The sequence below is a fragment of the Chrysemys picta genome, chromosome 25 (assembly GCF_011386835.1).
Source record: "Chrysemys picta bellii isolate R12L10 chromosome 25, ASM1138683v2, whole genome shotgun sequence".
Lineage (NCBI taxonomy): Eukaryota > Metazoa > Chordata > Testudines > Emydidae > Chrysemys > Chrysemys picta.
Window position 1 is genome coordinate 9,353,203 of NC_088815.1, and position 23,903 is coordinate 9,377,105.

The 23,903-nt window shown below is 41.8% G+C and overlaps 1 protein-coding gene across 10 annotated transcripts in view; it reads left to right on the forward strand.

Annotated features, from left to right (window-relative positions):
* KDM4B (lysine demethylase 4B) overlaps nucleotides 1–23,903 on the forward strand; it is a 165,998-nt gene that overhangs the window by 75,962 nt on the left and 66,133 nt on the right. For all 10 annotated transcript variants that reach the window (XR_010594959.1, XR_010594960.1, XM_005281166.5 and 7 more), the window contains exons 6-8: nucleotides 1,286–1,335; nucleotides 6,948–7,051; nucleotides 12,112–12,249. Coding sequence is in view for 8 of the 10 variants with exons in the window: in XM_005281166.5 (XP_005281223.1) it covers nucleotides 1,286–1,335; nucleotides 6,948–7,051; nucleotides 12,112–12,249 (292 nt within the window). In the remaining 2 variants the exon portion in view is untranslated. The remainder of the gene's footprint in view (nucleotides 1–1,285; nucleotides 1,336–6,947; nucleotides 7,052–12,111; nucleotides 12,250–23,903) is intronic.

Genomic DNA, 23,903 nt, shown 5'->3' on the forward strand with positions numbered 1-23,903 from the left:
ATGCTACATGGTGTTTTTCTTGGAAAATTGTGTTGTTGGTTTTTTTTAAAGCTGACAGTTTAAATCAGCTTAGAGGCTAAATCTTGAAGCACCGCCTGTTATCCTCTCTCCATTAGATCATGCACCTCCAGATTGCTATGTGCGGAAATTCACTTTGGTTTCATACAAAGAAAGTTTGAAATATGACTTCCCCTCTGTTACTCTTTGCAGTCTGGATAAATGACTCTCTTGTCTTAGAACTGAGGAACAATGTGAAGGGGACTGGCCTCTAGAAGGAATGTAGTCTTTCTAATGTAATTGAGAGTCCCCAAAATAGGTAGAGCTGGTAGCACTGCTTATTAGGATTGCCCAACTCTTCCTGTTATAAGACACAGTTTTCAGTTGCCTATAATTTTACCAAACTTTAACCAGCATAGGCAACCGAAATTGTGGCACGTCATAACTTCTAAATGATTGACTTTGTGACTGTGACCTTAATGTTCTTTTAATGTTTTTGGTGGTAGTACAGATATTAAGTATCTATTATGGCCCTCTCTGCCCCTTTCCCAAGAGAGGAGAGGCCCATTTCTAGCTCTGTGTAGCCTTTGATGATATTTGGCTAAGAAACAGGTAGGTACTTAGAACTGAACCATCCTCTCTTCTGTTTGAATAGAGGATTTTGTAACCCTTGGGACAATCTCGTAGATCAAAAATAAGCATATAAATTACTGGGCTCCTGTCCCATATGTTCTGCTGAACTTTTGCCTATGTTGAGTGCCTAGATACTACTTAGATAAAGGCCATCTACATTCATAAAGTAGATATTTAGCCTAGAGCTTCTTATCAGTTAAGTTCAGTTTTATCTTGTATGCAACTTTTCTACTAAAGAACATTTAATTCATTTTCCATACTTGTTTACTCCTGGGCTTCGCTGCATTGTATCACCATTTTACCTCATTAAATCTAATTTAAAACCTTTCTCTTCTAGCTTATGAGTCACTCTCTGTGACATCTTGTGATGCTACATAATAATAATACTGCAGAAAAAAAGAACTCTTACGAAGTTGCCAAGAACTTCAGCTCCTTCAGTAACAATCTGGCTTTCCTCCTAGAATTGTATTCATGTTTTTATCAATATCTTTCACACTTCTACATTTTTTTGTTTGTACTTCCTTCTTTCATTTGCAGATTGGGGCTGAACTATAGTAGTGATGACATTCGCCCCCATCTGTTTCCATTCTGAGACTGTATTCTGATTTGAGATATGGCATTTATTTTCCTGATGAGTGTTTTGTTTTTTCCCTAGGTATGCCATACCACCAGAACACGGCAAGCGATTGGAACGCCTGGCAAAAGGTAAGCTTTAGCTGCCGCTTTGTTAATGTTGCTGTTACTGAGACTGAATGTAGTTTAAAAGCTGTGCAATGAATTTGCATTGGCTGTACTAGACCCAGAGTCATTGCTGTTGAGGGCTGAAACCTTGTTGTCTCATCACTAGTTCTGTAAACAGTAAATACTGGTGCAGCTGGCTTTTCATAGCCACACTTTCCTGACATACCAAGGCCAGACTAAAACTGATGATAAAACCTTTCATTTTGAGCTTTTGAGACCAAACCACTCTGTTGTCCTGGGCATGAATTTCAATCAGAAACCCAGCTTGCATCTCCATTTGCAATTGATGCCATGTTAAAGCCTGCCTTGGTGAGATGAGAGCTCTACTGATCCCTTTATGTGGAGGGCCATCACTAGAGCTTCTATGGCAGCTTCCCTTCCCCTACTGCTAGGAGAAACTCTGAAGGAGAGTATTGTAGTGGGTTGTTTTTTTTTTTTTTTTTTGGCTACCCTCACAAGTCTGTTAAATACAAACTGCATTTGTATTGATTGTTGCTGAGCATTTTTAATTTAAAAAAAAATGCTTACAATCTCAGTAATGGTGGATACAGGGGCTATAATTATTGGAGTTCTCTCTTCATGATGTATGTAATGACATGCATACCCTCTTTGGTGGCATTCCGGTTACTGTTTACAGGACAGATTCTCTCCTTTATAATAAACTTCATGTTAAAAAATAAAAAGATGCGGGGACACAACCAAGGCTAACTGCAACAATGGGGCGCGCTCTTCCTGAGTGTGCTGTATTCTAGAGCCAGTTATTTTCATCTGATTAAAAATAAGGGAACAGAAGGGGGAAGGGTAGCAAGGAATAGAGTTTGATATAGCCAAGTGATATTCAAGTGTAAGTTTTTTCAAGTGCATTGTGGAGTCAGAGCTGAAACATCGACAGAGCTGGGTCCCACAAAGCACTGTATCCTTTCAATTTAATAGGTCTTTCCCAGCCAAGTACCATGTAGTAACCTTATGCTTAATACCATGAAAAGAGTTCCCTTCATGTTCTGCTCTTAAATGTGTACTCTAGTCTTCCCAGTGACAGTTCATCCAGTTTTCCACTCTTTTTAGAATCGCTTAAAAGAGGAAGGTAGAACAGATGAGAAATGTTAGACAGTTTATTAATATGTAAAGAAAAAGGAGAGGATAAGTAACAGTGACATCTGCAACATGGTCACAGAATTCTTAAAGGGTAGCATCCTATCACATTTATTCTGTATGACTTAGATTTGAAAGGCCTTTGCTGATGGGATCCTATATTCCTTCTACCACCTCCTTCTATATAACCTTAAAGAGTTCCTGTGAGAGAATTTTGTGTGCCTTTTCTGTGATCATGAGAGCCTGTGCTCACTGAAACTAAGAATAGCCCCATAACAGAATCAGCAGGTGAAATCTGACATCCCTCACATTGCCATTGGATCACAAAAGCATTTTCCCTACTCTCCTGAGCTCCACTGATTCAGATACAATGGTTTATAGGTTTAACCCAGATCTTCTCTATATCCCTCCAAACCAGGAATTACCCCGTTTACAGGGTTTGCCCTGGAATCCCTGTGTTTTACAGGAATGGGTGTCTTCTCTTGTTAGATTCCATAACCCCCTGCAGGCTTTAGACATCTAAAGAGCTGCCTGCCAACTGAGCCTGTGAAATTGACAACAGGGTGATGGGGTGCATATGCATTGCCAAGGACCATTTCCAACCAGGCCTCTTGTACTTTGCTAGCCTCCCAGAGAGCCTCTCACCGTCAGCTGCTAAAACACTATTGTGTATATACACCTGCCTGACACGCCACTAAGGTTGGCCCACGTGCTGCTATCCACCTCCAGTGTATTATGGCACCAGCACCTCACTGGTGTGGATACAGCATAGCATCGCCATTTTGGGAAGTAATAGTGGTGTGGATTTTAAATGGGAGAAGACTAGTATGGGAAGCTCCTCTGTTTTAGTGACTGGCTCCAGAAAGGATATTTATCTCCCCCCTTCCCCCCCCCCCCCCATGGAGTTCTATCTCTTTGTACTTACAAATATTATAGGCACACATGGCTCTGTAGAGTAGGGAGTCAGTACCAACCAAAGTCCCTGCTCTGGAATTACTAACTAAAAACCAAATCTCCCATTTAGTGAGGCAAGCTTTCAGCTATAGATTTCAAGCAGTCATTATCATATAGATGTGTCTCCCTTGTTCAGTCATTATGCAAAAGAGGGTGGGAAAATAGACAGTCTGGAAAACTGTTTTCTATTCAGTTTTTAATCCGGTGCTAACCACCAAAATGCACTTATAATATTAAAATTTCTCACTGATCGTCTTAACATTTTTACCGATCATGTCATACCAGAAAAAGCCAATCAGGGGTCAAGACTAGTCTAAATGTGTATGGGCTTCCCAGGGGAAGGGAGTCTTGTTCTCTTGGCTTTTAAGAGCCATGTACACCAATGACACTATATAAACAGAGAGAACATGGTGAAAACAACTACCTGAGAAATTAGGGCTTCAAAGCAATTATGGATCATACAATTTTTGTCTGTGGTCATGTGTCAGGTTTCCTAGAAACTACCATTTCAGCCATCAAAAAAAAAAAGCCCATAAATGCAGATGTCATATAGAAATGGAATTTTATACCAGACTAAAATAAGTCAAGGGATATTTTCAAATTCTCTTTTGTAATATACTTTTTACTGACAATGAGACAAAAACCAATGATATATTGCTAATGACCTGGTCTTTCATTTTGGACTCCCCCATTCCCCACCCACACCATCCCTTTAGTCCAGAAAAGAAAATGTCACTTTTTAAACATCCCCCTCCCCCCGACTGGTGTGTCAATGGACTGTATTATGGAGATGTTTGGTACAGTGAAATGAGTTTGCGATTAATATGGAAAATGAATAGCTGAGCTATAAATGGGCTCTCTGGGAGAGTTGTGGAGCCCATGGAGAGAACGTTAATGTGTTGCCACGTTATTGGTGCTAATCACTTAAAATGTGCTCCTTTATTAGTAGCTTTAATGAGAGCCACTTAAACTGTGCATTAAAAAGAGGAACTGCAGAGAGGGACGACAAACTGGGTGGCAGGCAGTCATAATTCTAATTGAAATGCTTTTAGTGTTTTTAAAAAAAAATGTTGCCGGAATCCAGTAATCCTTTGCACTTTCTAAAACCTCCTCCAGTACATGCCATCAATTTAGTTTTGTTTCCAGGGCTCTGGTTATATTATCTCTCTCCCCCCCCTCCCCCCGGTGTTTTTTCCCCTTCCACCCCTAATTTGGATTGGTTTAATCAGCCATCTGCAATAGGAAACATTGTCTAGAACAAAGGTTCTCAAACTTGGGGGTGGGCTCCCCTGGAAGTACAAAATGTATTGTAAAGGTGACGTGAAACGCTTTTTTTGGGGGGGGGGGGAAGTCACCTCACTGCTGCGCACATTTTACCCACAGCAGTGAATAACTAGCAAAGCTGATTCCTCCAGACATACCAGGTCCTCAGATGGCGCTGTGCATTTGACTGTTAAGCTTGCCTAGCTTTATGCAAAGTCATTGCTGTGTGTGTGTTAATCCATTTGCTACAACATGGTGTGCGTTTCATTGTAAGCGCTGACCACAATCAGTTTTTGCTTTTGCTCTTATTACAATGGATTGTTGGTTCTGTTTGAACCAATGCTTTACTGTCTTTAATATTTAGTGAGAGTTGCATGTTGATTTTTTTTTTTAATTGGTCTATGTACTTGTGTGGCATGAGGAGTGAGGGCGTAAAGTACTACAGGTGCAAAGAAGGGGTGTGTGTGATCAAATAAGTTTGAGAACAATGCAGTAGTGTTGTAAGTCCAGAAGGATAAAGGGCAGGCACATCAGTAGAAGACCAAGGAGGGTGACAAGCTTTACTGAGGCTTGTTATTTTTTATATTGTTAGTGCCTGAAGGCCTCGGTGAGGTTTGGGGGTTCCCATGGTGCTAGGTGCTATAAAAACATTAGGAGATATGGTCCCTGCCCTGAAGGGCTTAAGACAGTTTAAGACGAATGTATGTGACAAGCACTAGGAGGGAGGATGAGGGTAACAGTAATAAAATATAGTGGACGGTTCTTAAATGTGTGGGGTTTTGTTTCTCTTTTTACCCCATGCCCTAGGCATCATTCTGAAGTACAGCAATTATTGCCGTATGTGACCTCTGGCAAGTCACTTTGCCTCTGTGCCTCAGTTCCCCATTTGTAAAATAGAGATTCTAGCTCTTTCCTACCCCACAGAGGTGCTGTGAAGTTAAATCCATTAAAGATTGTGAGGCACGCCGATACTACGGTGATTGTGGGGCCGTATAAGGTAGACAACTTCTAAGAGTGAGGATGAACGTTTTGTTCTTAAATTTCAGACACTATATTTTTGGAAATGGGAGTATATGTAGGCAGTGACCAGACAGTATTTGTGAGAGATCCTAGTTTAGGTTACCGTACGTCCGTTTTTTCCTGGACATGTCCGTCTTTTTGGTAATCAAACCCCCGTCCGGGGGGAACTGCCAAAAAGCCGAACAGGTCCGGGAAAAATACCGTCGGCCGGGCACTTCCCCTCCTGGGCTCCGGCGGCTCAGGGTCCGGAGGCACGGGGGCTGCCCGAAGCTGGTAGCGCTCGGGCAGCTCGGCTCTTAAACAGAGCCGAAGAGTCAGGGGAGGAGCACAGCAGCCGGAGCCCGGGAGGGGAAGTGCCCGGCCGGGGGAGCAGGGTCTGGAGGCATGGGGGCTGCCCAAAGTCCGAGGCATGGGGGCTGCCCAAAGCTACCGGCTTCACGGTTTGCCGGGCAGCCTCCAGACCCTGCACCCCCGGCTGGGCGCTTCCCCTCCCGGGCTCCAGCTGCGCTGGGGAAGCGCTGGCCGGGAGCGCAGAGCCTGGGGGCTGCCCGGCAAACCGTGAAGCCGGTAGCGCTCGGGCAGCCCTTTTCACGTGGCTGGGAGGGAGGAGGGGGAATGCGGGGCGCTCAGGGGAGGGGGCGGAGTTAGGACGGGACCGGGGGTGGGAAAGGGGTGGGGTCAGGGCCTCGTGGAGTGTCCTCTTTTTTTATTTTTTAAATATGGTAACCCTATCCTAGTTAGTAATCACTTTCCTAGAGCTCAGTGTACAATATTTGAGCTGCAAACCTTATTGGCAGTGCTTTGTGGATAACCTGTAGCAGGTTGGAATATCCTAAGGTCTCAGGCCAGGAAAATCATAGGTTGCAGGGAAGATGGCTGACACTGGAATTTTGAGGCCCCTGATCATGTATTTCTGGGGAGCACTGATAAAGCATCAGTATGGCGCAAGATGAGGTGTCTTGCACCCCTTCCTCTGTAGTTTTCAGTAGCGTTCAGGAGGCTGGTCTTCTCTTGCGAAAGGGTAATACTTGTTAGACTGCTATTTCAAGACCACTGTTGTCCCTGTCACTATTTTTTAGGCAATGAGCGCATTGCTACTTATCCTGCCGCAACCTGCAATTGTATACCTGTTACAAAATGTTTGGGCAGATTAACATTTTTGCTGTCTGTTTGCTGGTTAATGGGTGTATCTAGCTGGGAAAATCTGCCTGTGGTGATGTTTTGTTTTCCTCTGAATCCCTCTGCAGGATTTTTCCCAGGAAGCTCTCAGGGATGTGATGCCTTCCTTCGCCACAAGATGACCCTCATTTCACCCTCCATCTTGAAGAAATATGGCATCCCATTTGACCGGGTATGTACAGAGGCTGTTTTAAGAGAAGTCTGTAGGTTTGTTGACAGCTTGGGGCTTCTCTCCTCTGCTTAAAGGAAACCGTTTCAGGGCAAGCAGTCTGGGGAATAGAATACTTCATTTCTCAATGCATTGTTATGTAAACTATATACTATCAGTTAAAACCAGGTGGCTGTTTAAAAATTAGCATTCAGGGCTTGGCTGAAACAAATTTTTGTAAAGTACTTCTAGTACTCGAGTACCATCTTTCATCTGAGCATCCCAAAGCATTCTGCCAACATAAACATAAGGGTGGAGGTGGTGGTGGTGGTGTGTGTCTTATTAATTTTGTCCTTTTTCATCCTCTTTACGTCCCCATTTCTGAAGAGAATATTGCCACCATGCTTTCTTCTAAGTAAAGTAAGGATTTTGCTAGAGTTAGTGTCTGAGACAGAGTACAGAACTGAGTTGAAAGGCCCCCCCACGATACTTTGAGATGGAATTAATATCCGTTTGGAAATAAAAGATCCTGGCTCTTGTACAGCGTCAAGACTATGAATTCATTCAATTTGCTGCTCCAGAAGCTGCTTCATTTTTCCTAGCGAAAGGCTGTGATGAATGAAATTTGAAGTGCAATCATCTGACTTCTCAGATGGACTTGCTGTCAGTGCAGTGGAAGCTTGTGAGATGCAGTGTGACGCCTGTGGTTCAGCATCAGACATTTGACTGGGGCCCAGTTTGCGCACACTGGTCCATATTAAATTGCTGTTCAGAAGAGGTCAGCAAACTTGGATCCTTAATGTGTTTTCATACTTTCACTTGTGGAGCCCAACTTCCAAATGGAAGCACATAAATGCTTGATTTACACAGCTAAACTCCAGTGGGAGTACCCAAACTTGGGATCTGAATATCCTCTTAAGATGCTCACAGTGTAAATTCACTGTCTTGAGAAAATAGATGGATGGCTGGAGCAATATGTGGGGAATATGGGTAATGTGTGTCCGAGGGTAATGCATAAGTGGCCGTTTGGGGAATTATTTATTCCTTTTGATAAAGAATTTTGGAAATTCACTGTCCCCACTGCTTACCTTGAAATGTGAGTCCAGAGATCTTCAGAAGAGCACCTGGTTGCTTATTTTGGAGCCTAAATGGCAGTTGAGTTTTGAAAATCTGACTGTTAAGTTTTAGGGATTTCTCCTTTGCATTCCTTTGCACGCTTGTATTGGTTGAACTCTAGATCTTGCTTCTCACATTGTTGTTCTGATATCTTTGAGTTTAGAAGCTCAGGTCCCGGTGAACATAATCAGCTGAATTGAGCCTAAAGATTGGTCGCTGCTGCATCTCAGAATGGTGACAAAAATAAAAAATCAGGAACCTCGTACACCTTTTTGACTATCTTCTAGTAAGAGGAATTTGCCACTGTGTCCCTCGGTGTCATGCTGACCTACTGCAAAGAAGGATCAGGAAATGGGGAAATAGTTTCTGATATTTCATTCAGGCAGCCTGCTAGGACATTGTTTTTACCTCTGTCAAAGTCCAAAACTTAAAGTATATATATAAAAAAAAAATCCCACAAAATTTCAGTTTGTTGCATTTTCCAGCTTACGGTGTCTTCTGCGTCGCAAAACTGTTGCAATATGCCTGCTTTTCCGTTTACTTACTTGGTGCAAAAATCATATTGATGGCTAAAGAACATCCTAAGTGAATGGTTTCTGATCAATAACTAAGCAAATATTTAGTGGTGTTCTTGCAAGACAGTTTGTAAAAGAAGGGTGTCTGTCTGTGTGTGTGTCTCTCTCTCTCTAAACTGATCCCAAGAAGTGTGTATTGAACAACATGATCATAGGGATAATATGGAAAGTGATTTCCAATTCACTGCTTGGTGAAAGGGCTTTTCCATCTTCCTAGCTGTTATCCCCTGTCCCCCTCCCCCAAATAATTTGATTTGTGAAGAAAAACTGTGCAAGTGTCCGACAGACAAGGCTTTCTACTGAGTATATATAAAACCCAGTGAAATATGAGGGCAGTCTGTCTTGTGCCAGTGTTAGCAGAGTCAGTCTGTCACTGAATTCTATTAAAAGCCAAGAGAGACCAGCATAAAGAACAGCACCGTTTTGAAGACTGAACGCTCCCTTTAAAGCAGGGGGGGATTTTTAACAGTCTAAATCTCAGAAGCCTGACCTGCAGAAAGGAGTAGGGGATGTGCTTTCATAACAGCTTCCCTTCTCCTCCTATGACTGAGGCACTCACTGAAAGGCCCTTAACAGTGAAGGGTTGGGGGGAGGACTTTTTAGTCTGAGCAGCCCACCTCTGGATGAATCCTAACCAGAAGTAGCAGCTTCAAATACAGTATTTTACAGGGAAAGACAAATGTTTTTTCTCTTCTTCTAAAAATACAGGCAGGATCCCTTCATCTAAATTCCTGGCAGACTTCAAACAAGTGAATACACACACATTTATAAATCTCTGTAATGGTATTTACTTCTGGAAAAAAAGCAGATCAATACTAGAGCTTTTTAATAATTAAAAATGTGTATTTCTGTAATCCCCTATTGATTTCTCCATTTATTCTGCAAGCTCTTGCAGAAGTCAGTAAATTCAGGGCTTTCTCCATGAGTGGCAGTTTGTGCTGGCTTTCCCTCAATAGTTATTACTTTTCTACATGGCCTATCCATCATCTTGAGTGCTTTCTAATTTATTGTTGGGATAATGTTGACAGCGGTGACATGGAGGACATACACTGTGGGCTTGAAATGAAGACACCAGGATGTAGATTTTCTGACAGGAACATAATCTTTCCGCCTTCTTAATTTAACAATCTGCAGCTTTGCCTTGATTTATGAAGGGGCTGGTTGGGAGGATGCTCCATGAAGCTGGGTAGAGACCAGACTTGAGTTTCTCTCACCCAGAAAACCCACAGAATCCTCTTGGAACAGCTTTTGTTGCAATTAACAGTAAGACTATTACATCAAAATAAAGAATTGAAAAGACAAGAAGGGGTTAGTATTTCAGTTCTGTGCAAACATTATTAGAAGTGGGAAACTTTCTTTAAAAATACCTTGTTGAATCCTTCCACAGACATTGATCCAGGTCTGTCCCTCTCTACTTCTCTAATTTAGTTCCCTCATATGCATTGTCTGTGTCCTACATCGGGTGAGCTGAGAAGAATAAAAATCCTTACATAACAGGAAGAGACATTAATATTGCAAGCAGTATTGTATGTGCCGCATACAACTCTTGTTTGGTGGTGAGGGTCCTATTCAGATGACAGCCTTTAAGTACCAGTGTTCTGAACTATACTGCTCGAATGCAGTTTAGTCCAGATTGGACACTTCGATCTCCCAGTGATCTGAAGAAGGCAAGCAGTTTGAACATTCTTTTTAAACTTCTTTCCTCCACCTCCTTTCTGGCTGGTGCTTCATTTGTTTAATAAGTGGTGGATTAAGTTTTGAGGTGCAGTAGCTCTTAGTTTGAAAGGATGTTTGCATTGTTCATTGAGACAACCAGAAAGACCATTTTGAGTAGGGCTTTGCTAAGTAAGGGATGAATTGGGAATCTGCAACAGGGGGAATATTTTCTTCGTCCAGCTTTTCAAACATAAGTGTTTGTAGAACCTGGCTGACTTTAGCACCCCTTCCCCCATCCCCTCTTTTTCCTTTATATCCGATTTTGATATTTCATGATTGTGTTGAAACTCATATGAAGCCTCAAAAGGTTGAATTTTTTTTAACTTGCAATCTTTTACTATCCAGGCATATTTTTAGTAATGGATAAAAGTTCCTAGAATCCTTTTTAGGCTGTGAACTGATGAGTTCCTCTTGATAGGAAGTATCTTGAGTATAACTGATAGCCACAGAACTACTCGTATAGTAAAGGATCAGCCAACACTTTTTGTATTAGAAAGACAGTGTCAGATGAAATTTTGCCTCTTTCTCAATCTTTAAGATGGAGATGCTACCACCGGCCTTCCTGAGATGTTGTATCACTGATCTAGTGCTAAGTATCTTTATAATATAAACCTGATCAGCCAGATTTTCAACACTTCCCTACTCCCCCGTAACTTTAAATCACTAGTTTTTGTGGGAACCACGTAATTTTGAGTGTTTTCTGATTGCGGCTGTCATCTCTAAAGCTTTTTTTCTGTGACTTTTAATCTTCCTTCAGTACCTTAAGTCAATACTGTACATAGATGAAATTAAAAACAAAATACACATTAATAAGTAGGCAAATAATAGTGTCATTTTTTCTATTGTTTGCCTTGTTATGCATGTACAGGTAGGAATGAGGCTAATGTCTTGGGGTGGGTGAATGATGTGAATTAGTTTAAAGCGAAGCTACATGAAAGGTAGGTTCATTTCCAAGTGAAAGCAGTAACATTATGGGCATGTTTGGGAGGAAAATACAGTTTTGCCTAATCCTTCTAACATGGCTAGACAACTGGAGATTATGCACTTACGTAGACTTGGTGCTACGGTTAGCCAAACTACTCACTGTCTAGAGATCTCTACGGCATTGGGGATGCTAGACCCTGGGACCAATTTTATAATTTTAAACTCTACCCTGAGAGTCAGGTGATGGTGTTTAAACTGAATGGTTTAAAGTGACAAGGATTCAGAGCTCCCTGACAGCTACTATCCATTTTAACATCCTTTTCTATGGAAGTATTTTAATCTCTGTAAAAACAATACAATGGGGTTAGTTCTATCTTTTACCCAAGAGTCTGCTCCTCCCATCTACCAGGATTAACTATTTATAAGCATGGATGATGACACTGTGTGTAGGAAGCTAGTTAGCGTGGCGAGGCTCTGTGCAAACTTCCTTTCTTTTTCCATTAGTCTACCCATGCCTGTATGTATCTTCAGCAGGAACACCCGCTGCCCTTTCAGTTCTCTGTTCTCTACTTTAGAATAAAAGTTTTGTGTTTTGTTTGTCACACACACAAATGCTCCATAGAAGCTGGATGGAGACAAAGTTCATTTTTCACAGATTTCCTTAAGTTTATAACCCTGTTCTCAAACCACGGGGCCACCAGATATCCCCCAAGGGATCACAGTTTTATCTTTGTTTCCTTTATTTTTTCTCAGATCACCCAAGAGGCTGGAGAGTTTATGATCACATTTCCTTACGGCTACCACGCGGGATTCAACCACGGCTTCAACTGCGCCGAGTCCACCAACTTTGCCACACTGCGGTGGATTGACTATGGCAAAATGGCTACGCAAGTAAGTGTCTTTGTTTGGATGAGTGGGTTCTTACTACCTTTTAGCTGATTTAAATACAAATGAATGTGGAAGTGTCCACTAAGATACATACAAGAATGAAAATATTATCCAGCTGAGAACATATACTCTCCACATACCAGTTAAATTGTTGCCTTTGATTGACCTCTGCTGTAGTTGAATAGTTCAGTAACTAGGAAGGGGAAGAAGAGACTTGCAAAATAGGGGGGTAGGATGAGAGGGGATTTTAATTAATCCCAAAGTCCTAGTTCTTGAATGCGAGATGTGTGTTACATTCTGTGGAGAATAGTGCTTTGGTATATGGGTCTTTATGGGAGGTTGATAAGAGACATTTTAATAGGTTTGGTAGCTTTCTGTGGCACCCCAACTAAGTTCCACAGGGAAATATTATCCCAGAATAGCCTGTGACTGCTATATTTTAATGCTGTGTACCCAAATGCATAATAAAAAAAGAAAGTTTTATGTAGCCATTTAACTCTTAACAAAAATGGACAACAACTCAATTTCTGTAATGTGTGCAGCTTGCTTTCACTCCTGAATACTTGAAAACACCCTCTACTCACTCTTTATCTCATTTAGAATCAACTGAAGTGCTGCAGCTGTTGGTTCCTGGGACAAAACTCTGTAGGGAAAGCTGCAGGGTATCTTCAATGGAAGGTCTTTTTTGTGTAACTTGTTCCCTTTGACAGCTCACCAGAATTAGAGCTGGTGGCCTTCAGGGTACAGTATATGGAGCATTTGTTTTGATACTCATTTATCTGAGTGCTTAGTAATGGCAGAAGGGAAATACCTTCCAAGCTAATGAATAGAGCTAGTGGATGGCAGAAGTGTTTCAACGTCTTGCCCTAAATGGGTAGTGTTTTTAATGTATTTAGATCATGTGATGTGACATGCTCAGATGTGGTGGTGCCATGTACAAAGTATGAATAGGGGTGTGTTATTTCTGGTCCTTTTAAGGATCCCCTTCCCACAGGCTATGAAAAAGGATGAATGATTACACAGGTGCTGATGGTGGTTTAGTTTGGGGGTATTGCCCAAAATGTGCCATGTTCCTTTCCAAACACAGAGGAGAAAACAATCTCTGCCCTAGGGTAGCTTACTACAAGCATATCCTTCAGGAAAAGCATAGTTCAGACTCAGGAGGAGAATCTGAACACTAATGTTCATAATGATCAAAATAATATTTTGTTCCATGGATTGGGATCCTGAAATGTGTATAGCTTATTTATAGTGAAGGTTCAGTTTGGTCCAGAAAAGGTAAGTGTCCACTTTTCTTTAAGAAATGACTTGTGTTTTGTGAGTAAGAGGAGGTGCATGGTTAGTCATAGAAGTTTTTTACCCTCTTTTCATCTCCCCAGGGACATTATTGTTTTTGACAGCTCTCTCACTTTAACATACCCATCTTCAAGGCATAGTTCCTTCAGCTATCTTCCTCCCAACCAAGTCAGGACATCCTAGACAGGATTCTATTCAGAACTAATCAATGCTGCTCATTTTATCACCATGAGTGACGGCTGCTTGAGTGATGGGAGGCACTGCTTTCTCTCTAGAGGCTGAATATGATCTCTCTCCATAACTCCAATACCAGGCTGTCGAGGAACTTGTGAAATCACAGAAACCATGATATCTTTAAGAAATGTTACTGTTCATCTTCTCGTCTTTTTTTTATTTCAAGTTGTCATTCTTTATTGGATTTATACCATCTACCCAAATAGAAAGCAAAGCTGCTTGTGTCTAACTTCATCCTGAAGAAGCACTTTCATTTGCTACATCTCCTTCCCCTCCCTGTTCGGTGTTCTGTGAATTTGCCTAAGCAGGCACAGACAGACTGGCTGTGACTATCAAATGCCATAATCTTCAGTGTCTGAGCAGCTCATCCTACAGGAAGTATGCCCATCCCTCTAGGCTACTGAAAGGTGAAACGCCTGTCTCGTTTATTTTTCCAGTAATTTTCAGCCCATGTCTCAGGGGATCTATTATTAGCTGACAAATTTGACATCTGAACTCTGTGCTTGTTCTAAAATAAATTCCCCTTAACTCCACAAACATACATCTTAGCAGGGTTTTTTTTTTATTGACAGTTCGGAGGAGATGTGAGGCCACTTGATGGGAATTCCACTGAGTGCCGATATAGCTCAGGGCATGAAGAGAATTCATCAGCCAGTGCTGTCCTGTCTTGTCACATTGTGATCAGTGCTTGTTTCCCTCTATCAGTTTGCCTCTGCTTTTAGTCTTATAGTGGGGAGGTGGTGAATGAGAGCCATAGATGTAGGCGCACTCATTCCGATTAGGCTGGGATTAGACACCAGTGTAATAAACACTAGAAAATATAGTCATTAGCCACGGGGAAAAGGGGTAATTATCATTAAGAATGAGTGCCACATCAGAACAGATCAATTTTACATCTAGTTTGGTCTCGTGTCTCTAGCCGTGGCCAATGCTAGCTTCTTCAGGAAGAGATTTAAACCTTCAGACTATGCTTAACTGAGCAATCATATACCATGGGACAAAATTTATTTCTAACCTCCAACTAGTTTTATGACCTGAAGCATGAATCCTAAACTCTGTTTTTGAGACACTACCATTAATTTTCCAAGGAGTGATGACTCTAAATTCACAAAAATACATGCCAAGGAGTTGCAGAGCTTGCTGTTTTGCTACCAGATGGGCCAGGTCATGAAACAATTAGTACAGTTGCCAGTTGTCTATTGCTCTGGGAGGAATGTTAGGAGGAGGTTCTGGCAGTATTGACTGGGCTGTAGCTAGCCACTTAATATACTTTAATTTCATTTTTTAATCTTTTAGATGCCATTAAACCAAACCTATACTGAAATAATACCCAGCAAACCTCTTCCAGTGCAAAGTAAGATAACGGGCTGTCTTAAAGCTACAAAAGCCATGGAATTCATGATAGTATTGGCTGTCCCAGCTTTAAACAGATCCTTTTGTGTGCGGGCACAGATGGAGTAGGGATTGGCCAGTATGTCATAAACTCTTATCTGGAGGAGGGTGCATCAGTTTAAAAAAAAAAAATTAAGCTTAAAAAAAAAAAAAAAAAAAACTTACCGCCCTCATGGCCACGAAGAAAACTTTTTCATAGCATCCAATGCAGTGCTCTGTCTGAATCAACAAGCTGAAATGAGTGATCTCATTTCAAATATTACATATGCTGAGCTTTCTTAAAATTCCCACTATCAGACTAGCCCCACTGCAGCTGTGGTTGGGAATGGTGGGAGCGCTAGTATAGAACATCCACTGCATGTTTATCGTTGCATTATCTAGGCCATCTTTGAACAGAGTTAGGAGACGTACAGTGGTAATAAAAGCCCGCTGCCTTGCCAATGCCAGTGTTTTTACCATAGCTAGTACCAGTGCTAGTGTAATGCTATGACACTTAAAGAAAAAGCTTCTTATAGATAAATCTCCATGGGGTATAAACTCCAAAGCTTAACAATAACAATTTGGTCAATGCTGTCATTTAATCAAATGCAGATCTTTACAGCAGAAACATCCAGCTACTATGGGATTATGGAGATCTTGTGTAGTTACCTCCTCTTTCCCCACTCAAATAGCTGAACCCTACCCTAGGGTGTTTGCAGCCTGTTAGATGTCAGATTATTTATTGAGATTGTAGACTAAGCCATATTCTATTTATATCTGTGTTCTGCAGAATAAGGAAGGGTGGAATGGAAGTCATAACTCTGAGATTGTGTTTTGGAGTTAAAGGAGCAATAAGAAAAGCCTAAAACCCACAAGAGGTCTTAAATAAGTTTTGTATGCATCAGACTTAAAAAAAAAAAAAAAGAAATGGCTACGTAAATTTGATTTGAAATTTTAAAAATAGTGCTCAGGTCTGCTGCAACCTGGCATACTAAGTTTCAGTCTGTAGCAAATGTTCCTGGAATTGTAAACCCCAGAAAATGGGGGTTTAATCATGGAAATTTTGATAAACCCTTAACTACAGCGGCGCCACCGGGCACTGCTCTAATATTAAAAGCAATTTTGAGCTCAGCCATGTGTTCACAAACAAGTGACATTTGGGAAGTGCAGTTTTAGATTGAGCCTCCATGCTCACATTGTTAAGCGGCATAGCGTGAAATTACTGAACAAACAGCATAGAGAACTCTGAGCAGATCTGGGGAAAGAAAGTTGGAGAGTGGAAGGAGATGCCCAATTTATTTCCATTGCACCAGGTGACACTTCTCTGTTTACAGGATTCCATTTACTATTTCCAAAGTCATGAGTTGCATGTGTGTGTGTTAACCATTTGTTGCCAGGGTAGCGGATTCCAGATGAGGTGTGAGCTCTGTTATGGTATATGAGCAATAAGTTCATTGACCTCTCCTTTTTAAGTTAAACAAGGATTTAATGAAATATCAGATGGTTGTGTGTAAACGCAGATTGCCTGTGCTTTTCATGGTGAAATTAAAATCCTGGACTGTTCTTTTCTGGTTAAATACCACAGGCTTTTTTAAATGAGTTGACTAAAGCAGCTAATCTGATTTTGTTCGTTTTTGTTTTTTTGCTGTCAGACAGAGCTGTATTATATTCGCTTATACCAGAGTGATTTTTCCCTATCATAGTTCTTAAAGTGCTTAGAAATGACACTGTGGAAGTACAGAATATTATTTCAGTTTAAAAAAAAAAATCAACCTATTTGGTGTTCCATCTCTCCAGGTTGCAACAAGCAGGCTGACTCCTCTCCTTACCACAACACAGGAAGACAATAACAGGCCTTTCGCAACTAGCCAGATGGACAGTGCTCTTTTTTCCATATGCTCTGACACTAGACTGCAAAAATGCATTATAACCAGAGCAGAGTTTAATGATCAATTTACTAGAAACTAGTTCTGCTGTAATTGTAGGACAAGTATCAATGTTCGCAGAAAATCAACACTTCAGCAGTGGCTGTAAAGTTGCATAGGCAACTAATTATAGATATGTGTACCTTACATCTTTGTAGACTTGTAGCTAGGGCTAGTAAACACGTGTGTGTGTGTATTTGTTAAGATTCAATTAGAAGTTGGTCTGATGGGCATTTAAGTGGCTAGTTTGCTGCTATAACATGAATTTTTTTAAAGAACCCAGTGGAAATTAAATGTTTCTGAGGTGAACATGGGAAATAGTCAAAATGACTAGAGGGGTGTATAATTGTAGCTGAACAGGAATATTTAGTGTTAGAGATCTGAACTGTAATCTGTCAGCTAGTCACTGATAGACAGCCCATTATCATATTAGCATCTTTATCCAAGAAATCCTTAAGTAAGCTAAGGGTCAGTGCATGGTACAATTATCAAGTCAGCTTTGTGTGTCTCTCTTGTATCTGCTTACTGTGTCCCAGACTCAGGTCCTGGTTCTTGGCAGACAGGATACCTTGGATGGTCAGCTGAATTCTGTGGTTTCTGCCTCAGGCCTGGCCTTTTTTTTTTTTTTTTTTTTTTTTTTTTTTTTTCTTTCCAGTTCTTTGATCAGAATAGGTGTTCAGTTGACCTGACCTGAAGGAAGTAATCTGTCAAGTAATTGTTTTCTGCCTCTTTCACTTATCGTAAACCAATACCTGGCAAACACCTTTTTGTCTCGAGAGGTGTATAAGAAGTATCTGAAAACTCTTAACCTGCTATTTTAAACATTCTACTTCTCTCAAAGTAGGGAAATTGTCCCTATCATGCATACCTCGATTGCCTCCTGCAGCAGAGCTTAATGAGAGGATGTTTCCAAGCCGTTAACCCAGTTTAGGGAGTGATTACTTCGTGCTTTTAAGCTTTCCTGAGTCTGAACTGAGTTCAGTCACTGCCTCTGGCTCTGGGATACTGCTGCTGGAGGTAGGTGAACATGTGCTAGTGTTGACTGTGTAGTGTAGTTGCTTGTCTGAGAACCGAGGTGTGTACTTGGGAGGCTAACCCATTGTGCTGCTGTAGGTTATTTTAGTGTGGTAGCTCAATCAAAGCTCGTGTGTGTACGTCTAACCAAGCTGGAAATTGCATCTCCAGCTGCAAAGTAGATGTACCCTCATTCTCTTTCCAGCACACCCTTCATGGAGATGATACTTGGGGTCCAACTGCCTAATCATGAAACTAGTGCCAGCACCCCCAGACTACCCAGTTGCTTAATAACGTCCTTTCCGGAACTCCAATCTTGTGGGCACTCTAGCTTAGGGTTTACCTCTTCAGGGACATGCCTGTTTGCTTCAGCTACCACAGTCTTTTGCAAAGGTTTCTAACAGAATTACTCTTTACTTAGTACAAGTGAGAAACGGATCAAGACAAAATAAAGATCACCTGCATGTAAATCTCTGCCTCGGTTTCCTCACCAGTCTGCAGTGTTCTTTGGGATTTGGTCAGAGTCTAAGGAGTCCAGGATAATGATTACTTTTGTTATTTCGGGCAAGGGGTATGTTATGTTATGTAGTCCTTATCCAGCCCATGGATCATTTATTACACATTGGGGTTTGGAATTAGACAGAGTTCATAAAATCAGTCAGAATCCATAGGTTGTACATAGATCTCCAAATCATCACATTATCCCTGTAAATGCCTCAACCTGTCCTCGAGATTGTGTTGCAGCCATCATCCTTCCAGTCAAGAAGGCTTGAATGGAACCTACCAGAGCCTGCCAATGCCATTTCAACACGAGGAGCTGAAGTTGAGCATTGCAAGTTGTTTCTGGCTGTCTTTGTGGAACCAGTGGCTCTACTGGTCTATGGGGTGGGGCAGAAATCTGATATCAAGCTTTAGACTCATGTATATCAGCATGGAGCACTATCACCAGGCCTTCCCAGCCACTTCTAGATTCCTTGGTATGTCACATGGAGAGATCGAACTCCTGCAGGAAGTGTTACTTTTAAAGATTCTAATGGGATGATATTGAAGGGTTGTGTTTGAGAGGGGGGCACAACATTTCAGGTGTTAGCCTGCCCTCTGAATTCCCTTCTTTAGATCCATAACTTGATGCAAATGGTATTGCCATTTTATTTGAGTGTGAGTGTTCTTTGTACGCTAGTAGTCAGTGTTTGCAGGCAGACTGTTAGACACGGAGAGTATAAGAGGAAATGCTTCATACCCTCACACATTTTTGCCCCCTTCAGCATCTTCTCGTGAATCTTTCGATAGTGGTCTCCAGTTAATTCTGTTTTTTGTTTGGTTTCTCTGTTTAATACTGTCCAGGAGGTCTTATGGCTGAAACAAAGCAACTGATTGTTTTCTCTTCCTGGTAATGTGTAGTTTAGCTACAGAAGGCTGCAGTCCCATTCTGCATTTCTGCTTTAGTTGACTTTGCTTTCGGTTGTCATCTGTACAAGGCCTCTGTCAATCAGTAAAGCTTATAAGATGATACTATTTAATCAAGTACACTACTAATAACCCTTTTTATAGCCTGCATTTTTACATTGTCCAGCTAGAACCCCCTAAACAGCCTATACCTATAATCTTCCCTTATTCACGAAGGCACTTCTGAACCTGCAATTACTCAAGAAATTCATGTGCGTATCACAGGTCGGCTTTTCTATTTCTTTTGCAAACCTGACTGGATCTAGGTGGATGGGAGCAATTTCTTATGTTCCTTATTATATTAATAGCAGACACTAGAGGCTGATAACATCTATGTTACTGCAGGCTGGCATTTTCATAGCTTCATTTCATCTCCCATTTACTCCAAAGACAGTCTTAGAATTATCTGTCTCAATACAAAATGGGGTCAAGATGCTCTGTCTGCCAGAGTCCTACTTTTATGTGCTGGTACAAGTAGCCTTCATCACCTCCTGGCTAGCTTTCCATCACAGATCTCCACTCCAGCTCTCCTGCTTGCCTGTTTCCTTTTTAAAAAAAATATAGTCGAGACTACATACAACAATATATATAGCCTGCCTTTCTTTGGAAAAAGTGCTCTTTTCGGAGCAGTATTTCTTTCCCATAGTTTACTGCGCCTGAACCTTTTCCACCATGGCTTGCCATTTGTCATTGATATATGTCTAATTTAGATTTTAAGTGCCTGGATATTAGTGATCTTGTCTATAAAGTGCAGTGTACAACAAAGGCACTGCGAAATAAAGCAGGGCAACACGTTAGGGATGTGCCAACTGAAGCGTTGCTTATTTGACACACTGGTGTCAATGGATTTTATCAAAGAAGGTGGGTTTCGTTTCCTGTTACTATAATTCCTGAGGAGTTGGCAGGAATAATTTGAAAGTGTGGCCTGGGGTCACACTGCAGGCAGCCTGCCTCAGTTTCGCTCTTCACCCAGGCTTGTTCCCTCCTTGGGTATTGGGTTTATTAATATGAAATAAACACCAAACAAAACTCAGAATCCCAGAACCAAGTCATTCCGAAAGTCCACACAAAACAAAAGTTACTCTTCCTCCTCCCAGGCCTTCCTGCCTGGGGCCTTTCCAGCTTTGGCAGGCCCTATCTGGCTGGTGTCTCAGTCCTAACTCCCAGGACTGTGCTGGAGCATGCTTATCTTAGCAATCTCTGATCCCTGAGCATTTCCCCCCTTCATTGCAGCTTCCAGCTGATCTTTACAGAGAAGATACCTCATCTCTCCCAGGGGTGGTTCCTTAGTAATCAAGGCAGACTTGCTGCAGGCCTCCTGGCCCTTCAGGTCAAGCCACCCTGTTACAGAGCTGTTGAGATTGCTTTGCAAGCTTTCTGTTATCAGAGGAAGAATATTTACCTTTTTAAAGCAGAATGATGGTGCCTTTTTCTTACTCCAGTTCTGAGGGGGATCAGTGAAGATGGCAGCCCATCTGAGATTTCTCAGTTCAGCACTCAGACAGCTTTTAAAAGGAGAGGCCTTTTCTAATACTTAGCCTGGTTTACTTCAAACTTAATTACCATACAGTGTAAACCAGATTGGTTTTGGTGCTTTTGAAGACTTTATTCTTCCGTTTGGTAATGAATTTTCCTGCTCTGGGTGATTACTGAAGGGCCCAGAGGAGATGGGCTGGCCTTTTGGAATGGAAAGCTGACCCAGTTGATTCCTGAGGTTGACATGATCTCCTGGTCTTTCTGCGTCTCACTAACCCTCTGATTTATAGTGTCGAAGGTGCTTTGTGGTTGCGGTAAATAGCTACTTGAAGAATGGGTTCCCTGCAGCTTATTCTTTCAGCTTCCCTGTCACACAGGAGCCCACCAGCTCCAGTCGTTCATGTAGCAGAGTGGAGGCTTAAGGAGGTTCACATTACAAGCCTATCAAAAATCCGTTCACAGATCTGCTTTACAGTTGTGTCAGCTGGTGTCATCCATTGGAATAGCCTCAGAAGATGATACTGGAGGGTCAGCCAGTGAGTGTGGGCATAAAACAAAAAGAACAGTTCCTAAGATTCCTGTCACCAAACAAAACATTGGTCCTCTCAGTTCAAGGAGCACATACATTCTGGACACTTTAACTGGATAGGTGGTTCCTTGCTGATGGCTTTAGTGGGAGTAGATCTTTCTTGGAGCGTTATTTATAAATATTGTGTTCCAGTTGGTGAGAGTTAGGAGGAAAAACTCGTGTGTTCTCAATCATTCATGTTTCCCAGCCATTCATGGAAGGATTGCATATGTCTTAAGCAAGTTTGGGATGGATCAGAACTTTTCCTCCTGTAAAGTCTGCCCCTCTGGCTAGAGCAGTAGGTAGCAATGTAGATGTGAAGTTCATGAAGTTTCAGTGGCAAAATACTCATGAGAAATGGAGATTGCCATTGTTACTATAGAACTTCTGTGCAGCCTAAAACCCCAGTAAGGAGGGAGAGATGAGGGTCTCAGCCCAAGAGAGGTTACCACTGGGAGCTGGAAACCTTAAATGGGTGACCTTCAAGGGGCCCCAGAGGGGAATACAGGTGCAGTTACCTGAAACTGATAGTTGATCAGAATAAAAATGTGCGTCCTTGCTCAGTCAAAACTCTCAGTAAAGTCAGCAGAAGACTTGCCTTGTTAGAAACCGAGTATAAACTTTGGAATCTGGCCCTTAGACATTAAGTTGTGTGTTAGTTGAACTTGTTGTTAGTCGTAGTGTAGTGTGCTTCACTGAGTGCTAGTACCATTGTGTTAGATACCGCAAAGAGTTGTGGAGAGGGTAAGGAGTGGGGAAGACAGTCATTTGGTGTGGGAGACGTAGTAAGAATACCCACTGCAAATGAAATGATGCCCCTAGTTATAGATGTGTGGGGCTTAGAAGGAAGTGGAACCAGATACGGTTTTACTTTCAGTTGTTAAAACTAAAAATTAATGTTGGTACAGCTCCTTCCAGATCTGAGGTGTTTACAATGTAATCTTAAGCCATACTCCTACATGTATTTTTTTTACCCAACATCTTCTAATATTCACACACAATGTTCAAGGATATGCTTATTTGCTCTTTGAATCCATGTTTGCTTGCATAGCTGGAAGTATGGGTATGACAGAATATACCCCTGCGTTTACACCCTATGCGCTATTGTAATAATCTTTGTACAAAATATGCCTTGTAAGGTATAATTTAAAAACTCATAATTTGCTGATCAGTAATGTCACGGCAAAATGCACATAGCAGGGTTATATATGAAGTTATAAACACAAGCAGAAATCATGAGTAAAAGTGTTTTCCAGATAAGTCTGGGGAGTGGCCAAACCAGTTCCTCAGAGACAAAGGGCAAGCTGACTCCTCAGCCAGGTGTAGACCAGGCTGATGGACCATTATCTGCCAAGTGGCCGTTCTTCAACAGGAAAGGGGCCAGGGGCAAAAATCTACATCTTAGCAAAGAAATAGCATGAAGTCTCCTGCCCCACAGACTGCTTGTCGCCTTGCTCCCAACTGGAAGTGTTTTTCAAGAGGTGGACTGAAACTATAAAAAGCAGGGGCAAATACCCCAAGACACCCTCTTTGTCCCCCCTGCCCATCGGATGCACGGCACCTGAAGAGACAAAGGAAGGAGCCATTGGACTCTGGGGGATGGGTCCTGACCTAAAGTGTTTGGTCAGTAAGATTGCTGAAAGCATGTGGTGAGAGAACTTTATTTTTAATCTAATACTGGTGCCTAACAAACTATCAGTGTTTTATCTTTATTTTTCTTGTAATCATTTCTGAGTTTTATGCCTCATCATTACTTGTACTCACTTGAAATCTATCTCCTTGTAGTTAATAAACTTGTTTTATTGTTTTATCTAATCCAGTGTGTTCAAATTGAAGTGTCTGGGTAGCAAGCTGTGTGCATATTATTCCCATAAGGAATTATAGACTTAATATATTTGTACCCTCCAGGAGAGGGCTGGGCAGCGTAGGACATATGTTTCTAGGGGAAAATCTGAGACTGGGAGTGCGTTGGGGTCACCTTGTGGTAGTTGTTAAGGCTGGTGTGATCCAAGGTGTGGCTGGCTGGCTGCGGCACAAACACAGACGTAGCAAGGAGCGACTTACATGCTGGGGGCTGTTGGTGAGCAGTCCAGGTTGGAGGCTTCAGAAGCAAGGCATTGTAAAGGGCATCCTAGGTTACAGGGCAGGAGTGACACAGCTACTCATTAGTCTGGGTTGTACCCTGGTACATCAGAGTGGGTTGAAGCCTGAGCCATGCTTTAGCTTGGGCTGGAACCCATTCACTTTTCAGTGAGGGTGCAGGCAAGATCGCTCAGATGCTGATAGTTCTCCAGTGCCCTTCCCACAAATCCTCCTGAGAGGCGGGC